This window comes from Zea mays, chromosome 8, assembly GCF_902167145.1.
Source record: "Zea mays cultivar B73 chromosome 8, Zm-B73-REFERENCE-NAM-5.0, whole genome shotgun sequence".
Classification (NCBI taxonomy): domain Eukaryota; kingdom Viridiplantae; phylum Streptophyta; class Magnoliopsida; order Poales; family Poaceae; genus Zea; species Zea mays.
The window spans coordinates 103,168,057-103,179,537 of NC_050103.1; the positions used below are offsets into that span (position 1 = coordinate 103,168,057).

General features: G+C 57.7%; 1 protein-coding gene across 1 annotated transcript; it reads left to right on the top strand.

The window, feature by feature from the left end:
• Nucleotides 1-8,600: 8,600 nt before the first annotated feature.
• LOC100279499 (uncharacterized) lies at nt 8,601-11,229 on the top strand. Its single transcript, NM_001152500.2, has one exon. It carries the CDS (start codon nt 8,704-8,706, stop codon nt 11,026-11,028), a length of 2,325 nt encoding a protein of 774 aa, NP_001145972.2. The 5' UTR covers nt 8,601-8,703; the 3' UTR covers nt 11,029-11,229.
• Nucleotides 11,230-11,481: the final 252 nt, after the last annotated feature.

The window sequence follows — 11,481 nt, forward strand, 5'->3', positions numbered from 1 at the left end:
AGGGCGGGACCAAGATCGCAGCCCGGCTTGCTTCTCCCCACCTAGGGGCTGGTGGTCACCGTCTTGGGTGACCACCGGCGAGGGGATGCAGCCGGGCCGCCTGATGAAAATCCTTGAAGCCGAACGATGGCTGAAAGGTACCAACTTCCACGAGGTTGCGTTCCTCCAACGACAAGGTGAAAGGATTGCGGGTGTTCCCCATCCGGGGGCTCGGAAGGTGGAAGGACGCGATGCATAAGGGAGCGCAAAGACATGGTCGCCTTTCAAGGGGATCACCCTCCTTTTAAAGGCAACTCTCCCCACTTGCGTCCTCAGCCATCGCGGGCTGAGTCTTCTCCAACACGCTCCAAGGTCCTCCCCCTAAGGCACGGGGGCTGGGTCCCACGCGTCATGCAAGCTGGCCCAGGGCAGAAGAAGCCAAACCGCCGCGCGCGGTGCATGCAACCGCCCAGCGGTTACAAGCATTCCTCCACTTTCGCCCAGACCAGTGGGTGAAAGGGCGGACAACCATGCAGTCGGCATGCAACCGCGCCAAGTGGGCGCACCCCTCTGACTCCAACGCGCCCAGCATGGAGGCCTAGGCCCACACGTCATACAATCGGCGTGCCGATTGCCACGTGCGAGCAACTACACTGCCACTCGCGCCACTACCGCACCTCCTCGACTGCGGAACCAGTACCGCGACTCGAGGCAACCCTGCGTACAACCCAACAGCGCCAGCCAGGCGCATCGGTCACGGGCCAGTCAGCCGCGACAGATGGCGCGACGGTCGATGCGGCCAAAAATGGGCCGGCAGTAATGGCGGTGGCAGGCAGGCAGAAGCAACGGTCACGTCGTCAGTCGAGCTCACGTCCCCTCGTGGGACAGCGAGAGAACCCTCTCCCACGATGTGAAGACGACGCGCCCGTGTTCCATTCCTCAAACGGCCCGCACCCATGCAATGGCTGCCCCGCGAACCACTCGCCCCGTCACATTAACTCCGCGGCGGGACAGGCGGCGCCCTTGGCAGGAGAAGCGGACGACGCTTCGCCTTCGCCATAATGACCGTGTCAAAAAAGGTGCGCCACGTCATCTCGATTTCGTATTCTTTCCCTTTCCCTCTTTCTCTCTCTTACAACAGGGACCGAGAAAGGGGGATACCCCGAAAGGGATCCTTCTCCGCGAAGGAAGCGGGCCCCGAGCCCCCCTACTGATCAGAGGTTCGAAGGCTGGCCCCTCGGAGGGGTTCAACAGCCGCCTCAGAGCGCTCGGGCTCCGCGCCCACTACTGGTCAGAGGTTCGAGGGCCAGCCCCTCGGAAGGGTTCAACGGTCGCCTCAGGCCACTCGGGCTCCGCGCCCACTACTGTTCAGGGGTTCGTAGGCTGGCCCACGAAGGGTTCACAGCCGCCTCAGACACAGAGCGAGGGATGACCCTGGGTACGTTCGATACATAACCAAGGCTCGGGCTACGCTCCCGAGGTACCCTAGGACATTTCCGAGACCAGCGGGAACGATCTTGTAACGGAATCCCATCAGAGGGAGGCATCGAGCCCTCGGACCCCGTCAAAAGGGGACCGGGTCCGGCAGATCACTCGCAGGTACTTTTGGAGCGCGCCTCTGGGCCTCTAGCCAACCCCTAACAAATGGGGCACGGGCGTCCACTCGGATTACCCGTCAGCAGCTCACTGGAGACACCATGTTCGGCGCCCTCCAAGGGCAACATGGCGCTTTTCCCCCTCCTCCTTGCGGAAAGGCGACGCAGGGGCGTATGTAAAAAAGTCGAGTCTGTCCCTAACCGTCCTCTCGCCCTGTGCGGAGGCTCGGGGGCTTCTCTCGCAAACCCGGCTCCGGCCAAACCGTTGACAGCGTCAACATACCAGCCCGAGAACTTGGGACTCGACCGTGCACCCGGGCTATGGCCAGCTCGCATGAGGGAACAACCAGTCCGGTCGAAGCATTGCGAAATGCATTAAGACCTCGAAGGAGTCAAACCACTCCTCCGAGGCCTCGGGGGCTACACCCGGCGGGTGCGCTCGCGCGCACCCACCGGAACAAAACGCAACCGAGAAAGGCTGGTCCGCTTGCAAAAAAGTGCGACAAAAGCCTCCAAGCGAGTATTAACACTCCCTTCGAGGCTCGGGGGCTACTGTCGGGGACCATAATTAGGGGTACCCTCAAGACTCCTAAATCTCAGCTGGTAACCCCCATCAGCACAAAGCTGCAAAGGCCTGATGGGTGCGATTAAGTCAAAGGCCGGTCCATTCGAGGGACGCGATCACGCCTCGCCCGAGCCCAGCCTCGGGCAAGGGCAGCCGACCCCGGAGGATCTACGTCTCGCCCAAGGACCCCCTCCAGCAACGGGCACACCTTCGGCTCGCCTGAGGCCCAGTCTTCGCCAAGAAGCAACCTTGGCCAAGTCGCCACGCCAACCGACCGAATCGCAGGGGCATTTAATGCAAAGGTGGCCTGACACCTTTATCCTGACGCGCGCCCTCCAGTCGACAGAGCCGAAGTGACCGTAGTCACCTCGCCGCTCCACTGACCGGTCTGACAAGAGGACAGCGCCGCTTGCGCCGCTCCGACTGCTGTGCCACTCGACAGAGTGAGGCTGACAGCAGCCAAGTCCGGCTTCAGGCGTCATAGGAAACTCCGCTTCGCCCGACCCCAGGGCTCGGACTCGGGCTCAGCCCCGGAAGACGACGAACTCCGCTTCGCCCGACCCCAGGGCTCGGACTCGGGCTCAGCCTCGGAAGACGACGAACTCCGCTTCGCCCGACCCCAGGGCTCGGACTCAGGCTCAGCCCCGGAAGACGACAAACTCCGCTTCGCCCGACCCTAGGGCTCGGACTCGGGCTCAGCCCCGGAAGACAACGAACTCCGCTTCGCCCGACCCCAGGGCTCGGGCTCGGGCTCACCCTCGGAAGACGACGAACTCCGCTTCGCCCGACCCCAGGGCTCGGACTCGGGCTCAACCCCGGAAGACAACGAACTCCGCTCCGCCCGACCCCAGGGCTCGGACTCAGCCCTGGCCTCAGCCGACGGTCTCCGCCTCGCCCGACCCAGGGGCTCAGACTCGACCTCGACCTCGGAGGAGCCTCCACCTCGCCCAACCCAGGGCTCGGACCGACCACGTCATGGGAGTCGCCATCATTACCCTACCCCAAGCTGACTCAGGCTACGGGGAACAAGACCGACGTCCCTTCGGGCTCGCTCCGCTAAACAAGTAATGATGGCGCCCCGCACGCTCTATGACGACGGCGGCTCTCAGCCCCCTTACAGAAGCAAGAAGACGTCAGTAAGGACTCGACAGCCCCGACAGCTGTCCTTCCGCCAGGCTCTAGCGCTCCTCCGACGGCCACGACACCACACGAACCGGGTGCCAAAACCTCTCCGGCTGCCACGATGGCATGTACTTAGGGCACTAGCTCTCCTCCGCTAGACACGTTAGCACACTGCTACACCCCCATTGTACACCTGGATCCTTTCCTTACGCCTATAAAAGGAAGGTCCAGGGCCCTCTTACAGAGGGTTGGCCGCGCGGAGAAGGACGAGACGACGCTCGCGCAGGGCCGCTCGCTCCCTCCCGCGTGGACGCTTGTAACCCCTACTGCAAGCGCACCCGACCTGGGCGCGGGACAAACACGAAGGCCACGGGTTTCACCTCTCACGCCTGTCTCCCTCCGGCTCCTCTTCCCCCCTTCGCGCTCCGTCTCGCGCCGACCCATCTGGGCTGGGGCACGCGGCGACAATTTACTCGTCGGTCCAGGGATCCCTCGGGTTCGAAACGCCGACAATTATATATGTAACATGATAGCTAATGTTGAATTAAATAATCTAATCTCTGAGTTAAGAGTTTTAAAGTTAAGCTTGCCAAAACCACCCATATCTTCTATGAAGATTTTTTGAGTATGCCAATAAGACGAATTCCTATCCTACAATTTGTATAGCTCATCAAGAATCCATTCACTTGTTCTTATCAATCACTGCCAACAACAGCAGCTATTGCTACAATAGATACTAGTCTACGGACTGTAGCTGCAGTCTCAACTGTAGTTCAAACGAACAACTATATCTGTATACTGAGAAAAGAATATCTCGATTCTCTATTATACTTAAAGCACCAGTTTCAACGGTCGTCCTGCGTCATCATTTTACAAAAAAGTCCCTACATTTCTTTCAAATCAACTTAGAGTAAAATGTTAAAAAGCAGTGTAGTATATGTGGTTTGAACCCACACACTAATGAAAGAAGGGTGGGAGACACTTGGCAAAGCTATCTAACCAGTAGAACATCATGCTCAGGTATTTATAATATTGAATATAAATTGTATATATGTATATATGTTTTTTTGTAAAATAAAATAATAATTGTTCCGGACCGGGTTGTACTACGGGCTGAGGCTACGACCCAATCACCGCACGGCGCTCGTGCCAGGTTGGCCCAGGCCTGTTTGTTTCGGCTTCTGGCAGCTTCTGGCCACCAAAAGCTGCTGCGGACTGCCAAACGCTTAGCTTTTCAGCCAGCTTCTATAAAATTCGTTGGGGGCAAAAACCATCCAAAATTAACATAAACACATAATCGGTTGAGTCATTGTGATAGTAGGAATCCGTCACTTTCTAAATCCTGAGCCCTATGAACAACTTTATCTTCCTCCACACGTAATCGTAATGATACTCAGATTCTCCCCACAGCCAGATTCTCCCCACAGCCAGATTTTCAAAAAAGCTGGTCAGAAAAAAGCTGAACCAAACAGACCTAAATGGGCCGTGCCTCGGGCCGGCTCGCTAGACACGACTCATTTGGCCATCTATACCTCCGCACGATAATGATGGTCCCCGCCTCAATTGCCACCACCTCATTTGTCATTCTACTTCTTTTCTTTCTCCACTCATGTCTCCACCTTCGCGCCACCCCATTCTCAACAGAGGGCGTAGGAGCAGACGCCTCCTCCCCGTATTCGTCCAACACCAGCCCCGACATCGACTCGCGCAGTGGCTATTGCACGTCCACGAGGATATTTCACCTCTTGCGCGCATCATCGTTTTCGCCGTCGTCGGATGTCCCGTTCGTCTTCCCGGCCTTCGTCCTATTCTTCCTCCCCAACGTGCTGCCCCCGCCCACGGTCGCAGCCGCGAGCCGACCGACGCTCGTCGATGCGGGTATGGGGCGAGTCGGTCATGCTCCTGGCCTTTCTCTGTGCATGCCATCGAGGAGGACATGGTGGCACCTGCCACGCTTAGGTTATCTTGGCGATGAGGAGTCCAGGTCTAAGATATTGGACAACCAAGGCCCGTAGCATGCAGCAGTCGGCATATGCTACGGAGTTGGTGGTGGTGGTGTGTTGCTTTGGCGGGTCCAGGACTGGGAAGACACTTGCATTCTCTCGCCCTTCTCGGACTAACGCCTGGTGCGGGTGCCTCTCGGTTTGGAGCTGCTCCGACTGGGCTTCTTTCTCCGCTTGCGTGCTCTCTCCCTATATATCTAGCGGTATACTACCTATGTCGCGTCTAGATCCCCAGGTCTTCGTCGTGCCGTTCTTTGGCAACAAAAGTATGTCCGCCTCTTCATTTCCCTTCCTGCTCTACGAAACATTGGAAGTGGGGGAGGCGAGGGTCCCTGATTTGCTGCATATGGTACCCGTGCGTTCATAAAAAATATTATGTGAAGAGCGAAGATAATTGATAAAAAATCTTGAAATCTTTTTGGTGGATAATTTACGTGGGTATTGTTGAGCCGTCGCAACGCACGGGTAACTGACTAGTCTATACTATACTTAAAGCACCAGTTTCAACGGTCTTCATGCGTCATTTTTTTACAAATAACCCCTCACGACTATTTCAAATTAATCCGCTGCACGTCTATAGATGTCAAACGACGCCCGACACGGGCTAGATGCACGCGGGCCACAACTATGGCACAGGCACGTCATGTCGGTCTGCTAACTGTGTCGGGCTAGCCCGTTAACTCGTCGATCCATTTAATTAAATCAGCGTAACGACGCCCGACACGGGCTAGATGCACGCAGGCCACAACTATGGCACTGGCACGTCATGCTGGCCTGCTAACTGTGTCGGACCAGCCTGTTAGCCCGTCGATCCATTTAATTAAATCAGCGTAAAATGTTAAATAACGGTGCAGGAGGTGGGGTTCGAACCTCGAACCCATGCCCTGATGGAAGAAGGGCGGGAGACACTGGGTGAAACTGTCTAACCAGTAGAACATCATGCTAAGATGTTTTTAATATTGAATATAAACTGTATATAGGTATATACCTTTTTTTTGTAAAATAAAAAAATAATCGTGTCGGGCCGAGCCAGCACTACGGGCCGAGGCTACAGCTCAAGCACGGCACGACGTTCTTGGCTCTTGCAAGCATTAGGTCGTTTCTGAGACCACATTGGCGCAATGGACTACATGGTGTTTGAGGTTGCTGAATTGGATGGAGCAGCAATGATTTGTCACACTAACAACAAAATGAAATGTTATTTGTTGGTTTTAAACGTTAGTAATTGCTACGAAGTAGCATAATTTATATGGAGCGCATCCAGTTTTTATTGATGCCTGACTTTAGCAATCACTCCATATTTTAATCTATCTTTTTTATAAGTTTGACTTCATGTGACTTATTTTAGAAACTTGATCTCACAAACTCTCTTATTTGGTCTCTCTATGATGGAATTATGTCATTTTATAATCTCTGTTCATTCAGTCAATCGTTGTGAACTCTTTTCTAATCGTTCACTTCATTGGCCGTGTTGTACCAAGACATATTTGTATGGAGTAAATAATAACATCAGTTAGCCAAATCAAAAAATATATTATACAGAGAGCGGAGACAATCAATAAAAAATCTTGAATTTTTTGATGGATAGTTTATGTGGATATTGTTGTATAAGCCGTCGCAACGCACGGACAACCGACTAGTTATATTTATAAGTGGGGGGGGGGGGGGGGGGGGCTAATTCTTATGTTCAGTGTGTGGGCTAGCTCGATCCGGTACTGGATGGGCATAGCGAGGACTTGGGGTTCGAACTTGAATTTGAACCCGCTGGCATGGTTAAGGTTTTAGATGCAAAAATCTCCTGCATCCGTCGCTGGGCCGCGGCCAAGCAGGTGGGATTTCGCGACCAAGGCAGTGCAGCCAAATTCGGGCCCATGACACTGCAGCCAAAGATGTCTCGGCCGCACCGCACGGCACGATTGGGCGACATGTGCCGTGCGGGCGAGGCAAACGCAGCGGCAACGTCGCAGTGGTAGTACCACCGCGTGACGCGACGCCCGGGGGCGCACCAGCCGTCGTGGTTGCGCCTCGATGCTCACCGCACGTACCCGCACTGGCACTGGCGACGCCTCATCCATCGCACGGCCCCGGCCCCGACTCTCTGAGCGCCGGTGAGACGAAATCATAGTTGCCCCGCCCGCCCTCGCGCTGCCGTAGCCGGTGATTGCGGGTGCCCTGTTTCGTCGTGAGCGTCACAGTCCCCACCGTCCCACGCACACGGCACGGCCCACGGCACACACCCCACGCACTGAAGCGCCAGGCAGCCATAGCCACCAGCAGCGAAGAGCGGAGCCAGTACTGGCCAACGAGATCACGTCCGCTTGCTCCCTCTCTCTGCCTGTCCCCGCCGCCTTCGGACCTGCGCCTGTGGTCCGGTCCGGTTCTTGGCGAGCAGTGTCCATCGCCTGCCGTCGATTCAATCCTTGCGCGCGTACGCGATGCGATGGCCATGGCCTTGCGCGCGCAGCTCCCTTGGATGTTCCTCGTGGTCCATTCCTCTCTTTCGGCGGCGAACGCAGGTGACGCCACGGCGAGGGGAATGCCACTGGCGAACTACCACTTGGGCACGCATGCGGCATGCATGGCGGCCAATCGGCGATCGTGGACTAACGACCATGCGTCCGATTCTATCGGTTGGGAATTCTGAGGAGAGATGAAGGTAATAATAATAATGTATACTAGCTGAACATATCTGAACCACCGACAGCCCACGAGCTAGGACAGCGCAGCGCACCAAAGTCTCTAACTAGAGAAGAGATGCTGTACGCATCGGGTAATTCCTTCTGTCGTAGCTGTAGGACTCACTAGACTACTGTGTCCTTTTTCTTTTTCAGGAACAAGTTCACGAGGAGCGAGTGCACATTTTGGTCGATTTTGGTAACTAGTCACAGCTGCCTACGAGCTCCCTCCCTCCCATGTTCTGTAAAACCACTAACCATTTTGTTCGTCCGTGTTGTCAAGCAAGACCAGCCGACCAGGCAACTCTCCAGTAGAAAACCATCACTGAATTCATCAAGGTTTGTTGCTTTCTGATCATAGGAACACGATGGGCACGACGGTAGCTGCACCATACGCTATCATGTATTGTCATACACCTGTAAAGCCGCATGCAGCACGCAGTTGCGGGGGCACTGGGCACAGCAGTACACGTACGTACCACCACACATGGTTCCAGCCAGCTCCACCTGCGTACCGCTCGGTTCGCGAATCGCAATTCGGTCCGAAGCCCAAGCACGCGACACGGCTCATCGCGCCGGCCTGTTCCCCAACAGGGACTAGGCAACCACCGGCCAACCGGTCAAAACTACTGAGCGCATCCCATTACACGCCCCCAATGTAACCACATCTTACGTGCCGTGCCCCCCAATCGTTAAATAGCCGCCTGTGCGTGCGTACGTGCACGCCGTCATAGCGCCGCACAACCTTGTGCCGGAGTAATATAATGGCGTCCATTGTAGCCACGCTCCGTTGCATGGCGTGGCCGTGGCTGGCGTTTGCGTGCCTCGTCGCCCTCGCGACGCCGCGCGCGTCGGCTGATCAGACGTCCCCGGCGGCGGAGGCGGAGGCGTACATTGTGCACATGGACAAGTCGGCCATGCCGCGCGCGTTCTCGAGCCACGAGCGCTGGTACGAGTCCGCCCTGGCCGCCGCCGCCCCGGGCGCCGACGCGTACTACGTCTACGACCACGCGATGCACGGGTTCGCCGCGCGGCTGCGCGCCGACGAGCTGGACGCGCTCAGGCGCTCCCGCGGGTTCCTGACGTGCTACCCCGACGACCCCAAGGTGGTGCGGCGCGACACGACGCACACGCCCGAGTTCCTTGGCGTCAGCGCGGCGGGGGCCGGTGGCGGGGGCGGGCTGTGGGAGGCGGCCGGCTACGGTGACGGCGTCATCGTGGGCGTCGTGGACACCGGCGTGTGGCCCGAGAGCGCCAGCTTCCGCGACGACGACGGGCTGGGCCCCGTGCCCTCGCGGTGGAAGGGCCTCTGCGAGTCCGGCACGGCCTTCGACGGCGCCAGGGCGTGCAACCGGAAGCTGATCGGCGCGCGCAAGTTCAACAGGGGCCTAATCGCTAACGAGAACGTCACCATCGCCGTCAACTCCCCGCGCGACACCGAGGGCCACGGCACGCACACCTCGTCCACGGCCGCCGGCGCGCCGGTGCCCGCCGCGTCCTTCTTTGGCTACGCACCGGGCGCCGCGCGCGGCATGGCGCCCCGCGCGAGGGTCGCCATGTACAAGGCCCTCTGGGACGAGGGCGCGTACCCGTCCGACATACTCGCCGCCATCGACCAGGCCATCGCCGACGGCGTCGACGTCATCTCCCTCTCCCTCGGTTTCGACCGCCGCCCGCTGTACAAGGACCCCATCGCCGTCGGCGCGTTCGCCGCGATGCAGCGGGGCGTGTTCGTGTCCACCTCCGCGGGCAACGAAGGCCCCGACCTCGGCTTCCTCCACAATGGCACGCCGTGGACGCTCACCGTCGCGTCGGGCACGGTCGACCGGGACTTCTCCGGCGTCGTCACCCTCGGCGACGGCACCACCGTCATCGGCGGGTCGCTGTACCCGGGCAGCCCGGTCGACCTCGCGGCCACCACGCTCGTCTTCCTGGACGCGTGCGACGACTCCACGTTGCTCTCCAAGAACCGTGACAAGGTCGTCCTTTGCGACGCCACCGCCTCCCTGGGCGACGCCGTTTACGAACTGCAACTGGCCCAAGTGCGCGCGGGCTTGTTCCTGTCCAATGACTCTTTCAGCATGCTCTACGAGCAGTTCTCGTTCCCGGGCGTCATCCTGAGCCCGCAAGACGGGCCCCTGCTGCTCCAGTACATACGGAGCAGCCGCGCGCCCAAGGCGGCGATAAAGTTCGAGGTCACCATCCTGGGAACGAAGCCGGCGCCGATGGTGGCGGCGTACTCGTCGCGCGGCCCGTCGGGGAGCTGCCCGACGGTTCTCAAGCCAGACCTGATGGCGCCGGGCTCGCAGATACTGGCCTCGTGGGCGGAGAACATCAGCGTGGCCTTCGTCGGGTCAAGGCAGCTGTACAACAAGTTCAACATCATCTCCGGCACGTCCATGGCGTGCCCACACGCGTCCGGGGTGGCCGCACTGCTCAAGGCCGTGCACCCGGAGTGGAGCCCGGCGATGCTCCGGTCGGCGATGATGACGACGGCCAGCGCGCTGGACAACACGGGGGCGTCCATCAAGGACATGGGAAACCGCAACCACCCCGCGTCGCCGCTGGCGATGGGCTCGGGCCACATCGACCCGGCACGCGCCGTGGACCCGGGCCTGGTCTACGACGCCGCGCCGGAGGACTACGTCAAGCTCATGTGCGCCATGAACTACACTGCTGCACAGATCAGGACCGTCGTCGCGCAGTCGCCGTCGTCGTCGTCGTACGCCGTGGACTGCACCGGCGCGTCCCTCGACCTCAACTACCCGTCGTTCATAGCGTTCTTCGACCCCAATGGCGGCAGCGTCGAGCGGACGTTCACTAGGACCGTGACCAACGTCGGCGACGGGCCTGCGAGCTACAGCGTTAAAGTTTTGGGCTTGAGCGGCTTGACGGTGATCGTGAGTCCGGACAAGTTGGCCTTCGGCGGCAAGAACGAGAAGCAGAAGTACACGCTTGTGATCCGGGGGAAGATGACGAACAAGAGCGGCGATGTGTTGCATGGTTCGTTGACATGGGTGGACGACGCGGGCAAGTATACCGTGAGAAGTCCGATCGTCGCAACCACAGTGAGCTCAGATCGGTTTTAGAGTCCTGGCAACTAAAACCTAGATTGACAACAACTGAGCATACAGAACTGTTCAGTATGAAAATTGCTTTGCATAAAACAGTACATCGTTTATGAGCTTCATGCCAAGCTAGAGACTATAGTCGTTGGCCTTTTAATCATCATATATACGTCCATGTCATGATTGTTTAACTGTATTCAAATAACTGTACGTGCTTCTTTCAGTGTCGAAAGTTCCGCACCTCATGCATACAGTCACATAGACGACAGATGACTTCTGAGTAGACGACAGATGACTATAAGCGTGCTTTGATTTCCATTTGATCCTCTAAAAATGGATGCCAATTTTAGAGGGGCTTATTGTATGTTGGGATTGGGACACGAAATTGACTGGTAAGAGAAGGCAATGACACCTCATGCATACAGTCACATAGACATGAAACTAACAATGTTTTCGCCCCACTTTTTTTTTTTG